Genomic DNA, 21,614 nt, shown 5'->3' with positions numbered 1-21,614 from the left:
CATGTCCCCAAACTCAGCATGACCCCTATCCCCTTCAATAAAGACGTTTCTATGGCTTTCTGTGTGGGGTCGGTGTTGAGGGAGTTAATGGTCGTGCCTCTATACCCTTACTAAGGGAGCATGGCAGAGGAAGTCCTTTCCTCAGTCTCGTCTCCCTACGGCTCGTATATAGGATGGCCTAACCTGCGGGGGGGTCCTTCCAACACATCCGTTTTCCCTGTGGGCTCTACTCTGGGCTCACTCCGCAGTGTGGACGGATTCGGTTCTGAAGCTGTCATTGGTCGGTCCAGACGAAGCTCGGTCTCTGAAGGGTCCAGTGGCTCAAAGGCCAGGAGGCATAGCCTATCACCGAACGAGGGTGAGGGGGCGGGGCGACACCCTGTGAGAGCGCCTATTGGGTGGAAGGCGGAGCTTTAGCGCCTTTGAGAATTCCCATTGGTCTGAGGATGCCTGCGTCGGGCAGTCGTGCACGGGGGCGGAAGTAGCTGGGAAGGGAATTGGGATGTTGAATTTGGATGTTGGAGGGGTCACCGGTGGACGGTCAGTTTGCGGGGTGGCCGAGGGTGGAGATGGCGGTCCAAGAGAGCTGAGAGTGGGGACCCAGGGAAGCGCATATAGGAGTCCGACGAAGCTCAGAATGTGGAGTGCTAGAAGACAGAGTCGGGGGATCCGGGGGCTCGGAGCGTGGAAGGAGTCAGACTCAGGGTCACAGGTCCAGGGTTGCTGCAGTGAAGGGGCGCTCCGGAAGAGAAATCTGAAGGGAGTCTAGAGGAGGGGGATCCGAGGAGACTGAAAATGGGTATGTCTGAGGAGGCTTAGACTGGGGGCACAAGGGTGCTCAGAATGGAGTGTCTGAAAGGGCTTGAGGAGGGAGGAGGGTCTATGAAGACCTTGTACACTGGTAGAGAGCCAGGATTGCAGTTTTTAGGCATGCATGCTGTGCTGTGCTTAGTCAGGGCATGGCAGTTTTTACGATGAGGTCTCAAATCAAGGTGTTTAAAGGGACTCTGGTGTGTAGCCCTGGGGGATATGTGTGGAGCTCTTGGGAAAGGCGGCGGATGGAGTCAAGAGGCTGTTCTCTGGGGGAGCTTAAGACAGCAAATATGTGTAATTTGATGGACCTTTGGTGGATGGAGTTTGGGGGAGTATTCTGGGTGCTCATTGTGTCCGGGCAAGTGTGGGGGCTGTGCACTGAGTGGCTTTTGAGATACTGAGGACTTAGGTTTTAGAAACCAAGAGAGCTTCCCTAGAGGTCTGAGCTGAGGCTGTGGCCCATGGTAAGAGCAGAAAGCTGGATCATAATCTGAGGGCGGCAGGCTTGGTTACTTCAGCATGTTCTTCTCCCCTCCCCACAGGTCTGACCGGGTACCTGGAGTTGCTGTCGATGGAGGATCAGGATGCCAGGGTCCCAGCCCTGGAGCCATTCAGGGTGGAGCAGGTTGTCAGGACTGGGGGTGCAGAGGGTGAAGGTGGGGACTAGAGGGTGGGAGATAAGAGTGGAGATGGATAGGGAGGCTAACTCCTGTGTTTGTGGGCTGGGACTGACCCCTCCCTCTCCATTCTTACCCTCAGGGTCCAGCCCTATCCTCACCCCCACCTCCTCATCCCCCAAATAGTCATTGGTCCCTTGACTTAAGGCCCTGGCCCGTCTGGAGACATCCTGAGCTACACTCCAGAGGAAGGGCTGTGCATGGGTGCTAGCACTAGTCTGCGGGTGAAAGGGCCACACCTTCAGGGGGATCTCTCTGTCCTAGGCACCACCTGTAATTTACTACATCCCTGACTTCATCTCCAAGGAAGAGGAGGAGTATTTGCTTCGACAGGTGACCTCAACACCCTTCTGGTCTGTTCTTCTCCTCTTCCCAGATCTCTCTCCAACCCCCAGCTCTCATGTGAGAGCCGACAAAGCCACAGTGAAGACCCTGGCAGAAAGGAGAGTGCCGCCCAGCACCCATCCCTCACCTTCCCTATTCCTTTCTCAACACCTGCTGGGGCCTGGCTAAAGAGCTTTTCCCAGGAGGCTTAGGGGAAACCAAACTGATTTTTTTTTTTTTGGCCAAGTCATATGTCTTGCGGGATCTCATTCCCTGACCAGGGACTGAACCCAGGTCACAGCAATAAAAGCGCTGAATCCTAACCACTAGAGCACCAGTGAACTTCCCAAACTGATTCCTAGAAAGGTGGTGGTTATTATGGAGTTTAGGCTGTCTGTGCTAAGACAACCCAATCCTGCTACTGTTATAAGGAAAAGGAGGTTACAACACAGGCTGAAAGAGCCCAGTTCAGGCCCTTGAGACAGGCCCTTGAGATTTAGGGAATGAAGAATTTACAGTGTTCAGATTTCTGTGCTGAAATAGTTCAGGCCTCAGAATGTTAAGAGTAAACGCTTCCCTCTGCTGATAGCTCAGCATAGACCCAGAGCCTTGGGAACAAGGTTACCAAGCCCAGACCACCTGTGTTAGATAGTACAGTCTGTAGTCTGTTCTTAAGGTTTGGGGAAAGAAGAGAGTTTTACAAAGTTCAGAATCCATGCACTGGGATAGCCCTTTGCAGCCCCAGAGCCTTAGTTACAGAGCCTGAACCTGCCCTGTGCAGTCTCAACTACTCTATCTTGTTTGAGGCCCAGGAATGAGTTAGGTTGAGAGCTCAGACTCTCCTACTGAGACAACCCATCCCAGCCCCATTACCATGAAGGAAATAAGGAGATTTCTTAGGCTTATTTTTTTAAAGATGCTTTTTGATTAATTAATTAATTTTTGGCTGCTCTGGGTCTTCCTTGCTGTGCGCAAGCTTTCTCTAGTTGCGGCGAGTAGGGGCTACCCTCTGTTGCAGTGCACGGGTTTCTTATTGAAGTGGCTTCTCTTGTTTTGGAGCACAGGCTGTAGGGTATGTGGGCTCAGTAGTTGTGTACACAGGTTTAGGTGCCCTGCGGCATGTGGGATCTTCCCAAACCAGGGATCGAACCCATGTCCCCTGCATTGGCAGATATATTCTTAACCATTGGACCACGAATGAAGTCCAACTTTTTATTTTTTAGTATTTATTTGGCTGTGCCGGGTCTTAGTTGCAGTATTAAGGATCTTCAAACTTTGTTGCGGCATGCAGGTTCTTAGCTGTGGCATGAGGGTTCTTAGTTGCAGCATGTGGGGTATATTAATAGTTCCCTGACCAGGGATCAAACCCAGACTTCCTGCATTGGGAGTGTGGAGTCAGCCACTGAACCATCCAGGAAGTCCCTTCTTAGACTTCTTTGAGACAACCCTTTCTAGACCCCTGGGGTCTTGGCAGTGGAGAATTTTCAAAATACTCTCTTGACTGTATTGAATAACCCAGTTTAGCACTTTTTCTCCCCCAGGCAATAGGAACAAGGAGGTTCCAGAACTCAGACTGTCCTGAGATAGCCCAGGGATCAGAAAATTAGAGTGCAGACTGTTTGCTGAGCAGAAAGAGCCCAATCCAGCCCAGAGCTCTGGGTAGATTCAGACCCTGATTGTACAGCCCTTTCTCAATCCTGGTAGACACAGGTCAGCTTTGAGGCTTGTGGTCTCCACAGGGGGAAAAGGCAAACAACAAAATCCTGGGAACATTATCCCAGAGAATGATCCCACAGACACTGAGATGACCCATTTCCACCCCAGGTAAAAACCGCTTTGTTGGCCTGGGTGGGAGAATCAGAGAGGGTGGTCCTTGAAAAAGGACTGACCCCCTTCTATCTCCCAGGTCTTCAATGCCCCAAAGCCAAAATGGACCCAGCTCTCCGGGAGGAAGTTACAGAACTGGGGTGAGTGTCCCTGACTGTGAGCATAGCTGACTTAGGGATGTGGGCTGGGGTAGGCATGTCAGGTCTGATAGTCTCAGGACATTGAGGCGAAGGTCGGGAGTGGGGGGTCCCTGAGGGCTCAAGGGATCCCAAGGGCCAGGATGATTCTGAGGGGTCAGTAGAGGTCTTGAGGGGTTAGAATTTCCTGATGGGTTGGGGGGTATCTCTAGGTTTTGGAGAAGCAGGAAAGCTTTGAAGAGTGGAGTGGGGATCTCAAAGAGTTAGGGGTCCCTGAGGAAGTCAGAGTGCTACCAACCACTAGGATATTCCTAATGGGGGCTCCTTGGTGCCAGAGCTCCTTGGTTGGGTGCTCTCAGCACCCCACTATCCTTCCCCAGGTGGGCTCCCCCATCCCCGGGGGATGGTTCCTGAGCGACTGCCACCGTGGCTCCAGCGTTACGTGGACAAAGTGTCTGACCTCAGCCTTTTTGGGGGTCTCCCAGCCAACCATGTCCTCGTAAACCAGTATCTGCCTGGGGAGGGCATCATGGTAACCACTCTCTCACCCCACCCTTGAGACCTGGGACCCACCATGGGGCAGGGCATCATGTTGACCCATGTCCACTCTCATTAAGCAGTTCACATAGCCCAACCAAGCATTCGCCTCCCTGTCCCCAGCTGGGGGACACCTTTCACCTCGGAGGGTTGGGGGTGGGGATGTGTGGACTCCTGCCCCATCCAGCCCTGGTACTCACTCCTCAGCCCCACGAGGATGGGCCACTGTACTACCCGACCGTCAGCACTATCAGCTTGGGCTCTCACACCATGCTGGACCTCTACGAGCCTCGGCAGCCAGAGGATGATAACCCAACAGAGCAGGTGGGCCCTGAGATGCTGCCCCAGCCACTTGTGAGTGCTCTGACCTCCCATATCCTCCAAGAGACCCTGGTTCCACCCACCTATGAGGTAGTCCTGATACCCAGCTACCTGCAGGGTGCCCTAGAAATCATGATCTTCACAGATACCCCAATACCCCCACCTGTTGAGCAACTATCCTGACATCCTACAGATGTCCTGGCCCCACATATTTAGAGTGAGCACTGCAATACGGGAGGCAGGGCTCCCCAGTTCTCCAACAGACGCTGATATCCTGATACCCCCACAACCATCCCCTCAGGGGTGTCTCTGACATCCTCCCAGACACCCTGACTCTCAGTGGCCACTGCATAGGCACCCCAATACTGATCTCCTCCCTCCCACCCCAATAATGTGATCTGTCATGCAGGACACCTCCTGATTCTCTTGGACCTCAACCCAGGACTCACTGCTCAAGCCCCCTTCTGTGAGGGTTGCTCATGACAATTTCCCTGACCTCTTTCTTTGATGCATGTCTGACACCCCAGTGTTCACAGAAACTACCCTGGATACCCTGATCACAGCTGCTCCTTAGGGTTCCCCCTTAAAAAAAAAAAAAAAAAAAGAACACAAACTTTTATTTATTTGGCCATACCACCCAGCAAGTAGGACCTTAGTTCCCTGGCTAGAACAGAAACTTCATCTCCTGCAATGGAACCACAGAGTGTTAACCACTGGACCCCCAGGGAAGTCCCGGGGCTCCCTTTGTCAATCCTACATGCTCCTGTCTGCCCCCCACCTTGCTGGTGTCCTCAAAGCATCCTGAGATACCCCATGTCCGCCCAGACCACAACTGCTCCTCTCTCCCTCCCTTCCTGGCTTCAGCCAAGTCCTCGGCCCAGTTTCACCCAGTTTACTGGGACCGCTGATCCCTCAGTCCCAGACCCTTGCAGATTCTTTAGACACCGAGACGCCCCCATCTGCAGCCTAGTTCCTACCCCTTCCCAAAAGACTGCCGACCACTCCCCTTTCCCTCCCCCCGCGCCCCTCCCCTCCAGGCCCTGGCCCTGTCGCCCTTGGGATTTTCATTCCAAAGCCTTGATTCTTAGGAGCACACTTGCCCCTCAGCCTTTGCCCCTGGAACTCACTGACCTGAACCCCCTGAACCCCCAAACTTGCTGAACTCTCGTCTGCCTCCGCCGCCAAATTCTGGGGACCCGCTAACCTTCAACCCTCCCCGCAGCCCCGGCCCCCGTCCCGGCCGGCCACCTCTCTGCTGCTTGAACCGCGCAGCCTGCTGGTGCTCCGTGGCACCGCCTACACGCGCCTCCTCCACGGCATCGCGGCAGCCAGCGTAGACGCACTCGAGGCAGCCTCCCTGCCGCCCAACGCCGCCGCCTGCCCCTCGGCGCAGCCGGGAGCCCGCCTGGTGCGCGGCACCCGCGTCTCGCTGACCATCCGCCGAGTCCCCCGCGTGCTGCGCGCTGGCCTCCTACTCAGCAAGTGACGCCAGGGCCCAGGACCTGCTCGGATTCCCGAGCTCGCTCCCGCTCTGGACTGCTATCTTCCTGTGACCTTGGATCTCTGGGGCAGAGGCGGCTCCCCTCGGGTTGTTTTCCAGTACCTGTGTGGAAACCACAGGAAGAGGACCCATTCCAAATAAACCAACAACAAAAAAGGCTTACTCTGGTTTTGGACATTTGGGGGTGGGGGTGGGCAGATGTTTGGGTTCCCGAAGGGGTCTGCGTCTGTGACCTTGGATGAATGGTGTGAGCCCCCAGGGGGTCTTCCCAGGTGGCTCTGTGGTAAAGAGTCCCCCTGCTAATGCGGGAGACACAGGTTCAATCCCTGAGTGGGGAAGATCCCCTAAAGTAGGAAATGGCAACCCACTCCAGTATTCTTGCCTGGGAAATCCCATGGACAGAGGATCCTGGCGGGCCACAGGCCAGGAAAGCCTCCCACATGACTGAATATGCATGCACACGCAGATGTGGGTTCCCAGGATGAGAGGTCTGGGTCTCAGAGTGGTTCAGAACTTGGGGCTCTTGAGCAGGGAGGGTCATATCTGGAAACCCTTTAGTTGGGTGGGGTGAGCTTGAAAGTCAGCTACTGGTATACTAGGGAGGAAGGAGTTAAGTGGAGATAGGGTCACCTGAGCTAGGCATCGAATTACCTAGGTCCAGGTTCCACCTGGAAGGAGGTGGAGCTGAACCTGCCCCTGGGCTTTTGGCTGCCTCAGGCCTGGGTGAGTCCTACTGAGGAAGTCTTCAAGGAGACGGGCTAGAAAAAGGGCTCCTGCTGGGGGTCCTTACTGACTCTTCATCCCCAGGCTCCCAAATATGGCCCGGCCCCCACCACTGGGCCCTAGATCCCCCTCAGAGCCCTTCAGTCACCCCCCTGGAGCGCCTAGGGAACTGGACGCTACTGGAGACACAATCTGCATTGCATCTGGAGAGGAGAGCATCAGGTAGGGGCTGGGGCTTTAGAAACTGGGGTCCAAAGTGGTGGGGGCATTACCAGGGTAGGAGGTATTGTGGCTAAGACCCTCTGGGGACATGGGGACATGGGAGAGGTAACCCGGGACAGGGGTGGGGTAGAGTGAATAATGGGCACCTAGCTCACCTGGTGGCTCAGATGGTAAAGCGTCTGCCTGTAATGCGGGAGACCTGGGTTCAATCCCTGGGTGGGGAAGGTCCCCTGGAGAAAGAGATGGCAACCCACTCCAGTACCCTTGCCTGGAAAATCCCATAGATAGAGGAGCCTGGTAGGCTACAATCCATGGGGTTGCAAAGAGTCGGACATAACTGAACGACTTCACTTTCACTTTCACTTAAGACTCACCTAGGGACCTGTCATTGTCCTCCACCTCCCAGGTCAGAACAGGCCCAGAAGGTGGGGCAGGACTCTTTGGACCCTCCAGAGCACTTCCGGGGTGGGCCAAGGGGCGTGGAGCCTGTTGCTGGCCTCCCCAGGTTGCCAGCTCCCTCTTCCCTTGAGGAGTCAGCTGGAGCAAAAAACCTAGAGGTGAGTTGAGGTGACCCGGGCCCCTGGGCCAGCCCCCACCTCCTGTCTGTCTCCCAGAGTCTGCCCTCCACACCAGGGATGATTCTGGAAAAGTGTTGGCCAACTGTGTGGGGGTGGGATGCTCTAGACAATGATTCTTGACCTGTCTACTACTTCATATTTTATCAACTGAGAGAGAATTATGTTAATATTTTTTTTATTTATGGCTGTGCTGCGGAGAAGGCAATGGCACCCCACTCCAGTCCTCTTGCCTGGAAAATCCCATGGATGGAGGAGCCTGGTAGGCTGCAATCCATGGGGTCGCGAAGAGTCGGACACGACTGAGCGACTTCACTTTCACTTTTCACTTTCATGCATTGGAGAAGGAAATAACAACCCACTTCAGTGTTCTTGCCTGGAGAATCCCAGGGACGGGGGAGCCTGGTGGGCTGCTGTCTATGGGGTCGCACAGAGTTGGACACAACTGAAGCGACTTAGCAGCAGCGGCAACAGCATGGCTGTGCTGGGTCTTCATTGCTGCATGTGGGCTTTCTTTAGTTGCAGAGAGTTGTTATTGTTGTTCAGTTGCTCCAATGTGTCTGACTCTTCGTAGTGGGGCTGCTTTCTAGATGCGGTGCGTGGGCTCAGTAGTTGAGATGTGGCGCGGGCTTGGTTGCCACACAGCATGTAGTCTTTGGACCAGGGATCGAACTCGTGTCCCCTGCATTGGCAGGTGGGTTCCTAACCACTGAACCACCAGGGAAGTCCAAGAATTATCTCATCATTGGCCCTGGTGTTCCCTGTGGGAGTAATTTGGTTCCATTACCCTTCCCTCTCCAAGACCCCCAGGCCCTATATGGACAAGTTTCTAGGAGCCTTGAAAACCTGGAGAATTTGAACTAGAGGTTCTTGGGCCTGACTCCACTGGGAAGTTTCTCTAGGTGGGAGCGGCCCTGGGGCACACCCACAGATGGACTCTGCTGCAGAGAAGCATCCAGAAGGCAGGAGCCTGGGTGCAATGGGAGTGGGAACAAGGTCCGGGTTGGCTCACTGGCCCTGACTCAGCCCTGTGTTCCCCAGCACCCCATCTCTAGCCGAGAGGCTGATCAGGACAGTCTGCATCTTTGTCTTCTGGGGCTGGGCCTCTGGCTGCAGGACTTGGAGCGAGGCCTGGGGCCCTGCGTGTCAGCCCAGAGCAGGATGGTCCAGCTGCAGGTGGGTAAGGGCCTCAGGAGTGGGGGCCAGCTTCCCTTGGAAATGGATCTGTTCCATGTTCCCCATGTCTGGATGGGAAGAGGGTGGGGGTAGTAACTCCAGTCCTAGGTCTCTGGTGTTCTGGTGCCCCTGTGGTGTGTGTCTGTGTGTGTCTGTGTGTAGGCAGCAAGGTGGTGTGGTGTGGGGTGTGCTATGATGTCCAACCATGTGTACCCAGTGTGTGTGTGTGTGTGTGTGTGTGTGTGTGTAGGCAGCAGGGTGGGGTGTATTGATGATGTCCAACCATGTGCACCCAGGTGCTACAGGCAGACCTACGTGGAGCAGCTGAGCGTTTAGATGCACTGCTGGTGTTCGGTGAGGGGCTGGCACAGCGCAGTGAGCCTCAGACCCGGGCAGCCCTGGAGCAACTCCTGAAGGCCTTCAGAGCCCACCAAGACAGCATCTTCCGACAGCTGTGGCGGCTGCAGGCCCAGCTGGTCAGCACCAGCCTGGTATGGCCCACCCTGGTGGTCCCTGGCGCGGGTGCCAGTCTCAACCTTCATGACCTCTGTCCTCTGAGCAGGTGTTGGAGGAGGCCAGCACACTGGAACAGGACTTGGAGTTCGAGGGGGACTCAGATGGGCCGGGCCCTGGTGGGGTCTGGGGGCCCTGGGCACCCAGTAGCCTCCCCACGCCAGCAGAGTTGGAATGGGACCCGGCAGGGGACATTGGGGACCTTGAGCCTTTAGGGCGAAGGACAGCCCGGATGCCAGGGGCTCCGTGTGAGCTGTGTGGCCACAGGGGCCCCCAGAGCAGAGGACAAAGCCTGGAGGTGAGAGCAGGTGGGGTGACCTCCTCCCTCCAAGCACCCATGGGACCCTCTGTGTGTCTCCTAGCAGGGTCCTTGCCTTTCGAGAAGGCCTTCAAACCTCTGGCTCTGTCTCTCCCAGTGTCTCTTTCTCTTTTGGTGTCTCAGTGTTCTCCTTCCAGGTCTCTCTGCCCTCACTTCCTCTCACTCTCCCCCTCATTCACCCCACCACAACCACACTACCCTCCTGACTCTTCAGACATTTCAAACACACTCCCATCTCCAAACCCCCAGATGCATGCCCAGCTCCCCTCCTCCTTCACTCCAGTCTCTCCTCAAATATCACCCCTTCAGAGAGACCTGCCCTGGCCTCAGAACATTATTACTCCTTATCCTCTTACTTGGGCTTCCCTGGTGGCTCAGCTGGTAAAGAATCTGCCTACAATGTGGGAGACCTGGGTTTGATCCCTGGGTTGGGAAGATCCCCTGCAGAAGGGATTGGCTACCCACTCCAGTATTCTAGTATTCTGGCCTGGAGAATTCCATAGACTTTGTAGTCCATGGGATCACAAAGAGTCGGACATGACTGAGTGAAAAGTTAGCACCTAACAGTACTTACCACATCTTGACATTATATGCTTATTAAATTACAGTCTCTCTCTCTCCTGCTAGAATATAAACTCTATGTATGCCAGCATTTTGCCTGCCTCTGTGCCCACTGTGTCCTCAACTCCTAGGACAGTACCTGGAGTGTAACAGACACTCATTAAATATTTGTTGTGTGAATGAATAAATAATGTCTCTCTTTTCGGGTTTGCTGTTGTTGTTGGGCTCTAGCCCTCTCTTCCTCTCTCCCTGAGATCTCGCTCTTCCCCCAGAATCTCATCTATATGACACCATACTGCCATTGTGGCCCTTCCTCAACTTTGTGTCTGTCACTGATTCTCCACAGGACATGCTCATGTCGGGCCTCAGCCACCGAAAACACATAGCAAGTCACCGAAGACAACCCCTGCTCTGGAAGTCTCGAGTGAGTTGGTCCTCAGCCAGGTGTATCACTCACGAATCGTGATAGCAAGTGACAGCAACCCAACCCTGACTGAATTACACACAAAAAGGGGATGCTGGGTTGTTGTTCTTTTTCACCACTTAACTTAAAAGTCCAGATGCTGTTGAATTTCAGACCTCAAATACTGCCAGGGTGCAGTCCCTCCCTGTCTTGGGCTCTACTTCACAGTGGATTTCCTCTCAGCAACATGGCTGCCCCAGCAGCTACACATTCTCTTCCCACTGGCTCACTCACCCCGGAAGAGAATGCTCCGGACTCACAGGCAGCAAGAGTTCTAGGTCGGACTCCCGCTTCGCCACCAATCACAGTAGCCAAGCTGACGGAGGGCTCTGATTGGCCAGATCTGGTCACATGCCTAGTTATGGAGGTAGAATTGTGAATTCAGAGTAGTGGGGAATTATGATACCGTCCTCTCCAAGTTGAACCACCGTTACCGGGAAAAGGGGGACTGCATGGAGGGAAGGCACAGACAGACCTCCACGACACTTGGAGCTATTCCAAGTCCCCGTGGGGGCTTGAGGATGGAAGGGGTGCTAGGAGAGGAGGAGAAATAAGCCCAGTTCTGCCTGTCTATGGTAGCAAGGTAAAGAGCACATTAAATGTCACTTCCACCCATTCTGCTGCTGGTGGCTCTCTATGTTTAGGACAGGATGAGGCAAGCATCTCCCAGTCTCCAAGATGTGATGCTGGAGGCACACCCTGGGTAAGACGTTTTGGGAGAGGAGTTTGGGGGACAGGGCTCATGGTGGCACCCACTGGTACATTTAACACTGTATTTCCCTTCACAGAGTGCCCACTCCTTCATCCAGGCGACCTCTGACCTTCTTCCATCTCTTCCTCCTCTTCCTTTTCCTGGTGGGTATCACATTGTTCCTGCCCACGTCGGGGGGCTCCTGCTGCTCTCCTGCACAACTGATCAGGACACCTTACCTGGAGCTCAGCTATGTCAATGGTCCCCCTCCAATGTGAGAAGGCCGTCTAGACATAGACATAGGTAATAAATAGTCCCTGTTAAAGGATATGTCTTAGTCTGTTTGGGCTGCTATAACCAAATAACATAGACTGCGTGGCTTAGAAACAACAGAAGCTGGTTTCTCACAGTTCTGGGTGCTGAAAAGTCCAAGATCAAGGTGCTGATAGGTTCAGTGTCTAATGAGGATCTACTTCCTGGTTCATTGATAGCCATCTTCTTCCTGTGTCCTCACATCAAAGAGGGGCCAGGGAACTCTCTGAGGTCTCTCTCTCTCTCTTTTTCTTTGTTTTGGCCACATGGCATGTGGGATCTTAGTTCCCTGGCCAGGGATCAAACTCACACCTCCTGCATTGGAAGCATGGTGTCAACCATTGGACCCTAGGGAAGTCCCTCTTTGGGGTCTCTTAGAACGGCACTAACCCCTTTCATGAGGCCTCCACCCTCATGATCTGATCAGGTCCCAAAGGCGCCACACACCTCCTAATACCATCACATTGAGGGTTATAAGTGTTGAGGGGACACAAACCTTCATTCTGTAGCAGGATGTGTGAGGATACTGGATGCTTGAATATTGACAATGTTTGATATGATCCTGGTACATCTTGACAACCCCTTCCACAGATCCCTTTGCCTTGAGCACAGAATATAGAATTGAATCAGCCCATCTTGGGTTGGGTTCCCCCAGACCATCAGACAAAGATTCCAGCACAGATAGTTTTTTGTTTTTAAAACATAGTGTGTATTTATACACCCCATTTTTTTATGGGGTATTTTAATTTAATTATAATTTGTCTGTGCTGGGTCTTAGTTGCAGCATGAGGGATCTTTAATTGTGTCATTTGAACTCTTAGTTGTGGCAGGTGGGATCTAGTTCCCTGACCAGGGATCAAACCTGGGCCCCCTGCATTGGGAGAGCGGAGTCTTAGCTACTTGACCACAAGGGAAGTCCCTCAAGCACACGTAGTTTTTTTTTTTGGGGGGGGAGGGCGGTGATCCTAAGCAAATTGATAGGGGAGTGGGAAGTGAACCAGGGAAGGGAGTCAATGAGCTGGTTGCTTCTCTGGGCATTGGTGTGCCATCCCCCTAGGGACCTCTGGGAGATTGTGGGACACACAAGAGGTGAAGGACTTGTGCCATCTATGTACCAGCTCTCATCTCTCATTGATTCAGGATTAATCCTGGAGATGTTAACTCCCCAGCACTTCCAGCCTCTCCTGTCTGTAAAGACCCTCAGGCAAAGAGGTACAGGTGCTTGCCACAGGCTACTAGAGGGGTAGCCTGCATTCATCCAGGTGCTCTGTTCAAACACTACATGGTGGGCTCCCAGGCTGGCCATCACTAACTGGACTGTGAAAGCCTTCTTCTCTCAGGTCACCAAGCTGAACTGCCAGCTGGGGAGTCCAGTCCCCAGCCTCGGGTGTCTAAGCTTATCCTCTCCCAGAGCTTAAAGTATCAGGACAAGAGGTGGAGCAGAACCAGACTCAAGAACAGAGGCAGGAGCACCATGCTAGTCTCCTGGATGTGCACTTCAGACAGACACTTCCTTGAATTCTCACAACCACCCAATGGTGTGTCCCTGCTTAACAGAAATGGGAAACTGAGGCTCTAGAGGGGAAGCCACTAGCCTGAGGCCACACACAGAGCAAGTGAGTGAAACCCAGTCTCCATTGATTTAAGGCTAAGACAGTGAACACCCTATGCAGGGGGCCCAGGTTCCACCCCTGGTTAGGGAACTAGATCCCACATGCCGAAACTAAGAGTTCGAATGCCACAACTAAAAAAATAAAAAGAACCCGCATGATGCAACTAAAGATTCTGCATGCCACAACTAAGACCCAGCGCAGCCAAATAAATATTTAAAGCAAACAAAAACAACAGTAATCCTTGAAAAAAATTTGGGAATTAATAATTAATTTTTGTGGGTAACTTAAAAGTTCAGGACTGCAAGCACAGCTGGATCCAGGGGCTCAGTTCTTTCCTGTTCTGGCTTCAGTCTTATCCAAATGGTGGGGAGTGCCCCTTGAAACCGCCAAGCCTACATGCCACCAGTTTAGCAGTCAATAGAGAGGTGTGTGTGTGTGCTAAGTCGCTTCAGTCCATGGGATTCTCCAGGCAAGAATACTGGAATGTGTTGCCGTCCTGTCCTCCAGGGGATCTTCCCAACCCAGGGATCAAACCCGACTCGCTTATGTCTCCTGCATTGGTAGGCAGGTTCTTTACCATTAGCACCACCTGGGAAGCCCAATAGGAGAGTTGCACTGAAGTGAAAGTCGCTTAGTTGTGTCTGACTCTTTGTGAACCCATGGACTGTAGCCCACCAGGCTCCTCTGTCCATGGAATTCTCCAGGCAAGAATACACTGGAGTGGGTAGCCATTCCCTTCTCCAGGGGATCTTCCTAACCCAGGGATCAAACCCAGGTCTCCTGCATTGCAGGCAGATTCTTTACCGTCTGAGTCCTGAAGCCAGCTCCTCTGGCTAGTGTCACATGCTTCACTGGGGGCTGCAGTCAGCCTTGCTTGTGCTGAAATAGGTAGAGGGGAGTAGTTCTCAAAAAAAAAAAAAAAAATCAGGGAGCTGTTACCAGAAGGGGGAATGGACCCTGGGTTGGGGACAGGGGGCAGGAAGCAGCAGATCCTCAGAGTAATTCGACATTCAGGGAGAAGTCTGTGCAAACCTGGGTCTGTTCTCTTTCAACTTCCAGACCAGGTCCTGTCCCCAGCTGAGGAGAAGGCATGGTGTCCCTGGGATCACCAGCAAATTGGATGGATGGGCAGAGTCTTAGCAGTATCATCCCAACCGATTGAGTAATGGAGCAAATCCATGTCATTCATTCATTCATTTACTACTCACTGAGTGTCTGCTATGAACCAGGTCAAAGAGCAGGATTATGACTGTGAACAAGACAGGCTAAAATCCTGGTCCCTGTGGAGCTGACATTCTAGGGAGAGAGAGATGGACGGGATTGGTGGGAACTTGCAGGTTTGACCTGTGGCTCCTCGTCCCATATGATGAGTTTCCCAGAATTCCCCAGGGCCCCCTGGAACACCTCGTGCACCTGGTCACCCTTTTGGAACAGTGGAGCTTGTAACTCAAGACAAGAACATATTCTAGTGATCTGTCATTCCCAACAGGGTGGAGATCAGAACCTGTGAGGGAGAGCAGATGTTACTATTTTAAAGGTCAGGAATTTAAATTGATTGCTAAATCTGTGAGAAAGTTATGCATGAGAGATCTATCCAAGTCTCAGAAAATACAGGCTTTGCTTTTCTCAAATCTCTTGTAAAAATGTACCCTGTGTGTGAAGATATGTGGCATCCAAAGACAAATGACCAGTAAGACACTGATATGAGCACTGTCTTTTTGGTAACTTTTTGTTTTGTTTCAAATTCCTGAAAAGCTTTAAGACTGGTAACAAGAAACTCTCACATACCCTTTACCCACCTTCATCAATTGTTAACATTTAACCCCATGGGCTTTGCCATTCACACTCTCAGTAATATATCTATGCACATATTTTGGAACCATCTGAGAGCAAGTTGTAGACATGATGCTCTTTACTCCTGAATACTTCAGTGTATAGTTTTTAATGTTATGGACACTGTCTTACACAACTACAGTACAGTTACTGGATTTAGGAAATTTCAACACTCAATTCCATTATTAACCCACAATCTATATTCCAAATTATTCTAACCCCCTAAGTCCTTTATAGCAATTTTCTTAGATCAGGAGATTCTTGACAGGCTGAGAAGCAGTGACCCTGTCCCTTAGAAGAGTGAAAACACAGCAGCAGACACAAATAGGACCAAGGGGGGTGGTTTAACATCAGTACATTCTGAGATAAGGCCTTGAGCGAGGTGGTTTATTTGCAACGTGATCCCAGGAGGCAGGAGTTAGGGAATGAGGAGAGACAGTGAACAGGCCAAAAGCAAAACAGATGCTTATGGTGCGGGAGCCACTGTGAGTAGCTGGGGCTCAGTCCCAATGGACAACAGGCAACTGGGGCACTTATCCAGTGACTGTAGTCCCCCACAGGCTGCAGTTTGCTCCTGAGGGCATTAACCCACCTCTCATAATTCCTAGAAAGCCCTCAAGCAGAAGAGCAGAGATGCAGGGGCTCGGAGCAGGAAGCTGGCAGTCTCTTGGGAACCCTCCTCTGCAGCTACAAGTGAACTCAAGTAGACAGGAGGGATATGGGGTTGGGACATCACCCTCTGCTGCCACAGGTATTTAATTCACTGTGTCATAATGATGACTGCACCGTGATATTAAAAGATGCTTGCTCCTTGGAAGAAATGCTATGACCAACCTAGACAGTGTTTTCAAAAGCAGAGACATCATTTTGCCAACAAAGGTGTATATAGTCAAAGCTATGATTTTTCCAGTAGTCATGTGAGAGTTTGGACTATAAAAAAGGCTGAGTGCCAAAGAATGGATGTTTTCAAAGTGTGATGTTGGAGAAGACTCTTGAGAGTCTCTTGGACAGCAAGGAGATCAAACCAGTCAATCCTAAAGAAAATCAATCCTGAATATTCACTGGAAGGACAGATGCTAAAGCTCCCAATACTTTGGCCACCTGACACAAAGAGTCAATTCACTGGAAAAGACCCTGATGCTGGGAAAGACTGAAGGGAGGAGGAGAAGGGGAGGACAGATAAGATGGTTGAATGGCATCACCAACACAATGGAGATGAGTTTGAGTAAACTCAGGGAGATGGTAAAGAACTGGGAAGCCTGGTGTGCTACAGTCCATGGGGTTGCAGAGTCAGCCACAACTTAGCGACTGAACAAAAACATACCATAACAGCTGCATAGTTAGTATGTCCATTTGGCAGATAAAGATGTTGAGGCACAAGGAGATTAAATCACTTGCCTCTGATCACGTAATCAGTAAGTGTTAGAACTGCGATTCAAACCTAAGCATTCCAATTCCGGAGTCCAAGCTCTTAATCACCCGACATTCACCCTGTAACTCCCTTCTGACCAGGACACCCAGCCCCAGTGAGAACTCAATCACTGCCTGCAGCCCTGCCAGAAGCTCCCATCCTGGACCTTATTAGGGCTCAAGATCTTGGAGCCAGGAATGAGCAGGAGGAAGAGGAGAGAGATACAAGGGGAAGAGGAGGGAGATGCCGGTGGAGCTCTAATTCGGGCTGGATGGGTAGGACTTAACTCCACTAGCCACTTTCAAGATTTTGGTTTTTACTCTGAAATGCAGCCAGGCCAGGATTAATAGCAACACCCTGGTGGAAGAAACTGAGGTGGACAGATGAACATGGGCATGGAGGCTGAGTACCAAGCAGAGACAAAGCTGAAGTAGAAGCCACTTGCATGAACTGCACAGCCTGTGCTCTGGGGCACTCCAGGCCCCAGCATTTCTCCCCTTCGCCCTCTCCAGGCCTTTACCCACACGGTCCCCCTGCTTAGAAGCTTATCCCTACATTCTGGCAAACACCTCATAATTCTTCAGATTTCAACCTCATTTTATAACTATTTGAGTATCTGCCTCCCCCACTGGGACTGGGGGAGACACTGTGTTTCTCTTCGGTCCGTCCTACCTTTGGAGCTTCCCAGGTGGTGCAGGGGTAAAGAACCTGCCTGCCAATGCGGGAGACCCAAGAGACGTGGTTTCAATCCCTGGGTTGAGAAGATCCCCTGGAGTAGGAAACAGCAACCCATTCCAGTATTCCTGCCTGGAAAAAACTCTATGGACAAAGGAGCCTCACAGGCTACAGTCCATGGGGTTATAATGAGTCAGACACGACTGAGCAGCAGGCATGCCAGGGCATCCTACCTTTGATCTGAGCTCTGAGTTCCTTTCCTGAGGTCCTCCTCCTCTCAACTGCTTTTAATGGGTGCAAATACAGCTGAAGGCTACAAAACGCAGCACCTCAGGGAATGTCTAGGGCATGTCCCTGTGGGGGCATGGGAAGAGCTATGTCTGTGGCCTATGGGTCCACCTCTCCTTTCCCACCCCTAGGCCTTGCTAACAGTTCCAGCTTGTAGCTGAGGCTGGACTCCTTAGCAAGGTTTGAGGGTCCCACTACTACTGCAGGGATTACCAGCCAGGCCTCCTCAGCCCCACCATTCCTCTTCCCCCTCACTACCTTCCATTAAGGTGTCAACAGGGGCTTCCTTGGGGGTCAAACCAGGGTGGCTTCCCTCCATGGATCTGCCCAGGAGAAAGAACTATGCTGCTCCAACCAATCTGCCATTCTAGAGGGTTCCCCACACCCCTCCCTTGCCAGAGGGTCACTTCTTGATAACCCTCAAAATCCCCCAAACACATCAAATCTTTACCACCACCAACAGGGAAGTAAGCACACCCCCATTTTATTGCCTTTTTGTCCAACAGTCCTGAGCAGGGAAAGGGGCAGGAATCGGGGTGGAGGGGGGGAGGTTTCACCCTCAGAACCATCATGTAGAGGTCTTGAGGGGGTCTTTAACTGATTAGCGGGGTGAGAAACCCCTTACCCCCTTCCTCACCAATCCCAGTTGGTCTCAGTGGAGTAAAGATTTTTCTGAGGGGGTTTCCAGGCTTCTCACCGGTCCATCAGGGCATCGTCCCAAACTCCTCCTCATCTGCTCTTCTCAGAGTTAAGTACAGGAGAGAGGAGTCTCTTTGAGGAGCCGCCAGCGGTATTTCTCAGGGTTCTAGACAAGGGCGTGTCAGTCTCTTTCTGTCCAACAGCGGGGCGTCTTGTCCAACAGCGGGGCGTCTTGGCTCCCCAGGCCTTAGGGTAAGTAGCTTTTAGTTTGACAGCCCGCCCCAAGCCTCATTGGTTAAGTCTGACCCGGTACCATACAGCAAGTAAAGCCGGGCATTTCTCGCCATCGCACCCCACGTCCCAGGAGAGCTCTTCAACTACCTCAATCTGTCGATCTAGTTTCTCAAGACCTCTCACTTTCCATCGGGGGGCTCCCCGGTCCTTCAGTCCCCCTGAGCCATCGGCAGAGCCCTTCAGCCGGTCACCGTCCATCCAGCGGGGTCTTCGGTGTCCTTATGCTGTCTAGCGGTCTCCTCCGGTCGTCACCTTCATTGGACAGGGCCCCTGGGGCCCCCGCGCCGTTGGACTCCTCGGTCGGGTCCTGCGTACGGACGAAGGCACCCATGGCCGTGGCGTGGCCCGAGCGTAGCATCTGGAGCTGGCGCCGACCGCGGCGGTACAGGTACTCAATGCGAAGTACGTCTGAGCGTGGCAGGCAGGCGTGCTGCCGGAATTCAGCCCGCACCCGTGCCTCGGCGCCCGGCTTCCCGCGCCCGGCGCGCAACAGCTCGCGGTACAGGCTCAGAACTTGCCTCTGCAACCGGCTGTGCCGGCTCATGGCAGCAGCTGGGCCGCGGGGCACGGAGCTGCGCACGGCAACAGGCGGCAGAAGCGGTGAAACACTGCCACAGGCACTTCCGCCTCCCGCTCCCAGCTTTGCGGCGCCGTCGCGCCTCATAGGTTGTCGCTGCTGCTACGTCACAATGCTGTGAGTAAGGGGCGGAACTAGTGGTTCACTGGCCCGCCCCACTGGACATCAGTGTCCTTGAGAGGACGGTACTCCTGAGGTCCTGCAGGAGGAGGACGCTAGACGCTGAGACTCTTAGGTTTGGGGTCGGAAGAGACCAGGGCATCCTGACCCGACTCTTGGGTCCTGCTAGTGGAGAGAGCTAGAGGTTAGGGTCCTTGTGTTCCCCAGAGCGCTGGGGGCACTGGGAGAGAGAAGACGGGCACACACGTGGGTTTATCCTCATTTATTAAAGCAACCATGGGAAGCTCCGTGAGTCCCCACTCCCAGAGCAAGTGTACATCGAAGGCCCCAACCCTTGGGGACGGGAATACCCGGTAAAGTGTTGGGTCACAGCCGGCAGAACAAGCCTCTCGGTGCTGAAAAAATACCGTGGGCTATAAGCCCCCAAACGCAGCCTGTTTGGGCCGGTAACGCTCTCTGCCGACGTGAGTCGGATCTGAGGGTAGGAGAGGGAGGGGCCTCCCTAGCTGTTGAAGCCGAGTCCAGCCCACAAAGAACTCTTCGACTATGTTGGCACTCCGCAGACCTCCAGGAAGTATCAGGTAGTCAGCTGCAATTCCGTTATAGTTCCCGCAGGCTATTCGGAGGCGTCCTCGTAGCGCTGGGAGGCCCGCAAGGCCACGACCCGCTCAGCACCCTACCAGCACCTACCAGCACCCGGAGCGTGGGGAACCAGGAAACGATAACCCGGGACCCCACCGCCCAGCGTGCGACCACGCCCCCGCACATCTGGTCATGGGTTCTTCCGCAGAAGGCTAGGCTAGTCAGGGGCTGAGGAGAGGGCCTGAGTCTGGGAGCCGATCAGTTCAGTTCAGTTCAGTTGCTCAGTCGTCTCCGACTCTGTCACCTCATGGACGCCAGGCTTCCCTGTCCCTCACCAACTCCCAGAGCTTGCTCAAACTCATGTCCATCGAGTAGGTGATGCTATTCAACCATCTCATCCTCTGTCCTCCCCGTCTCCTCCTGCCTTCAATCTTTCCCAGCATCAGGGTTTTTTCTAATGAGTCAGTTGTTCGCATCAGGTGGCCAAAGTATTGGAGTTTCAGCTTCAGCATCAGTCCTTCCAATGAATATTCAGGACTGATTTCCTTTAGGATTGACTGGTTTGATTTCCTTGCAATCCAAGGGACTCTCAAGAGTTCTCCAACACCACAGTTCAAAAGCATCAATTCTTTGGCTCTCAACTTTCTTTATAGTCCAACTCTCACATCTATACATGACTACTGGAAAAACCATAGCTTTGTTTAGATGGACCTCTGTCAGCAAAGTAATGTCCCTACTTACTATGCTGTCTAGGTTGGTCATAGCTTTTCATCCAAGGAGTAAGTGTCTTTTAATTTCATGGCTGAAGTCACCATCTCCAGTGATTTTGGAGCCAAGTCCATGCAATTCTCCAGGCCAGAATACTGGAGTGGATTGCCATTCCCTTCTCCAGGGGATCTTCCTAACCCAGGGATCAAACCCAGGTCTTGAGCATTGCAGGCAGATTCTTTACCAGCTGAGCCACAAGGGGAGCCCTGGGAGTCAATAGGGAGATCTGAAACCGCTGTGATTCCTGCTGGTATCTCTCTGTCAGAAACACATACCAGGTTCTTTGCTAGAGGAATAAGGTCGGATTTGCTTTAAAATCCTACAGCACAAGCAAAACAAAGAGTGGGAGGAAAAGATGAAAGCAAGCATGGCAAAATATTTGTAACTGTAATGGGGTTTCATAACACTATTCTTTTGTGATGCTTGAAATTTTTCATAATAAACACTGTCTCAGAAGGGAACTTTAGAGAGAAAAAAAAAAAAAAGCCTCTGGAAACTGTCACATCTCTCATCTATGTCTTCATAATCTAGTAACTGTTTACTGAGCACGTACTCTGTGCCAGGCACCCTTTCAAGTGCTGTAATATTTTATGTATAAGATAATGTATAACAGTAGGTTAATAAAATGTGTAATATGATATGATGCAATTGGTATTTTAATATATTGTCACCTAATTTATATTATTTTATGTAATCCATTTATTTGAAAATAGTAAATATTTAAAACAGTTTATTAAACATTTAATGTTTTAAGTGATATTAAATCCTCATCATCACTCTGATGAGATGGCCTGTACCATATGACTCTTATGAAACCGAGGCCAAAGTAACATAGCCTGCCCAGCTTCACATACCTGGTAAGTGGCAAAGTTAGGTTTTGAACCTCAGGGATCAGATTTCATGACCTCTAGTTTTAACAACTCTGCTACACATACTGAAGGCTTCCCAGCTGGTGCTAGAGGGAAGGAATCCATCTGCTAGTGCAAGAGGCACAGGAGACGTGGGTTCGATCCCTGGGTCAGGAGGATCTCATGGAGGAGGGAGTAGCAGCCCACTCCAGTATTCTTGCCTGCAGAATCCCAAGGACAGAGGTGCTTGGTGGGCTATGGCCCAGAGGGTTGC

At 52.3% G+C, this 21,614-nt stretch overlaps 3 protein-coding genes across 5 annotated transcripts; 2 read left to right on the top strand and 1 right to left on the bottom strand.

Moving 5' to 3' along the window:
* Positions 1-486: 486 nt before the first annotated feature.
* ALKBH6 (alkB homolog 6) lies at positions 487-6,269 on the top strand. 3 transcript variants are annotated; one of them, XM_068992684.1, is made up of 7 exons: positions 487-540; positions 1,356-1,438; positions 1,755-1,823; positions 3,721-3,781; positions 4,159-4,310; positions 4,523-4,639; positions 5,859-6,269. In XM_068992684.1, exons 1-7 carry the CDS (start codon positions 516-518, stop codon positions 6,120-6,122), a joined length of 771 nt encoding a protein of 256 aa, XP_068848785.1. In that variant the 5' UTR covers positions 487-515; the 3' UTR covers positions 6,123-6,269. The 3 variants fall into 3 exon arrangements, with proteins under 3 accessions (XP_068848785.1, XP_068848787.1, XP_068848788.1); XM_068992686.1 differs by lacking the exon at positions 487-540 and adding an exon at positions 568-799; XM_068992687.1 differs by lacking the exons at positions 487-540; positions 1,356-1,438; positions 1,755-1,823 and adding an exon at positions 3,142-3,638.
* Positions 6,270-6,954: 685 nt separating this feature from the next.
* SYNE4 (spectrin repeat containing nuclear envelope family member 4) lies at positions 6,955-11,658 on the top strand. The gene is made up of 8 exons (XM_068993318.1): positions 6,955-7,082; positions 7,489-7,639; positions 8,699-8,833; positions 9,130-9,324; positions 9,396-9,677; positions 10,573-10,650; positions 11,334-11,392; positions 11,478-11,658. Exons 1-8 carry the CDS (start codon positions 6,955-6,957, stop codon positions 11,656-11,658), a joined length of 1,209 nt encoding a protein of 402 aa, XP_068849419.1.
* Positions 11,659-18,038: 6,380 nt separating this feature from the next.
* SDHAF1 (succinate dehydrogenase complex assembly factor 1) lies at positions 18,039-19,040 on the bottom strand. Its single transcript, XM_068993000.1, has one exon. It carries the CDS (start codon positions 18,987-18,989, stop codon positions 18,633-18,635), a length of 357 nt encoding a protein of 118 aa, XP_068849101.1. The 5' UTR covers positions 18,990-19,040; the 3' UTR covers positions 18,039-18,632.
* Positions 19,041-21,614: the final 2,574 nt, after the last annotated feature.

Source organism: Capricornis sumatraensis, chromosome 20 (genome assembly GCF_032405125.1).
Source record: "Capricornis sumatraensis isolate serow.1 chromosome 20, serow.2, whole genome shotgun sequence".
Lineage (NCBI taxonomy): Eukaryota > Metazoa > Chordata > Mammalia > Artiodactyla > Bovidae > Capricornis > Capricornis sumatraensis.
This window is presented reverse-complemented; position numbering and strand designations above follow the sequence as displayed.

Coding starts and splice junctions, on each gene's coding strand:
- ALKBH6 (XM_068992684.1), top strand. CDS start 516: ATGTTGGAGGGGTCACCGGTGGACG. Junction 1,824..3,720: donor AGGAGTATTTGCTTCGACAG/GTGACCTCAACA, acceptor TCTATCTCCCAG/GTCTTCAATGCCCCAAAGCC. Junction 4,311..4,522: donor TGCCTGGGGAGGGCATCATG/GTAACCACTCTC, acceptor CTCACTCCTCAG/CCCCACGAGGATGGGCCACT.
- SYNE4 (XM_068993318.1), top strand. CDS start 6,955: ATGGCCCGGCCCCCACCACTGGGCCCTAGATCCCCCTCAGAGCCCTTC. Junction 7,083..7,488: donor TCTGGAGAGGAGAGCATCAG/GTAGGGGCTGGG, acceptor TCCACCTCCCAG/GTCAGAACAGGCCCAGAAGG. Junction 10,651..11,333: donor CCCTGCTCTGGAAGTCTCGA/GTGAGTTGGTCC, acceptor CTCTATGTTTAG/GACAGGATGAGGCAAGCATC.
- SDHAF1 (XM_068993000.1), bottom strand. CDS start 18,989: ATGAGCCGGCACAGCCGGTTGCAGAGGCAAGTTCTGAGCCTGTACCGC.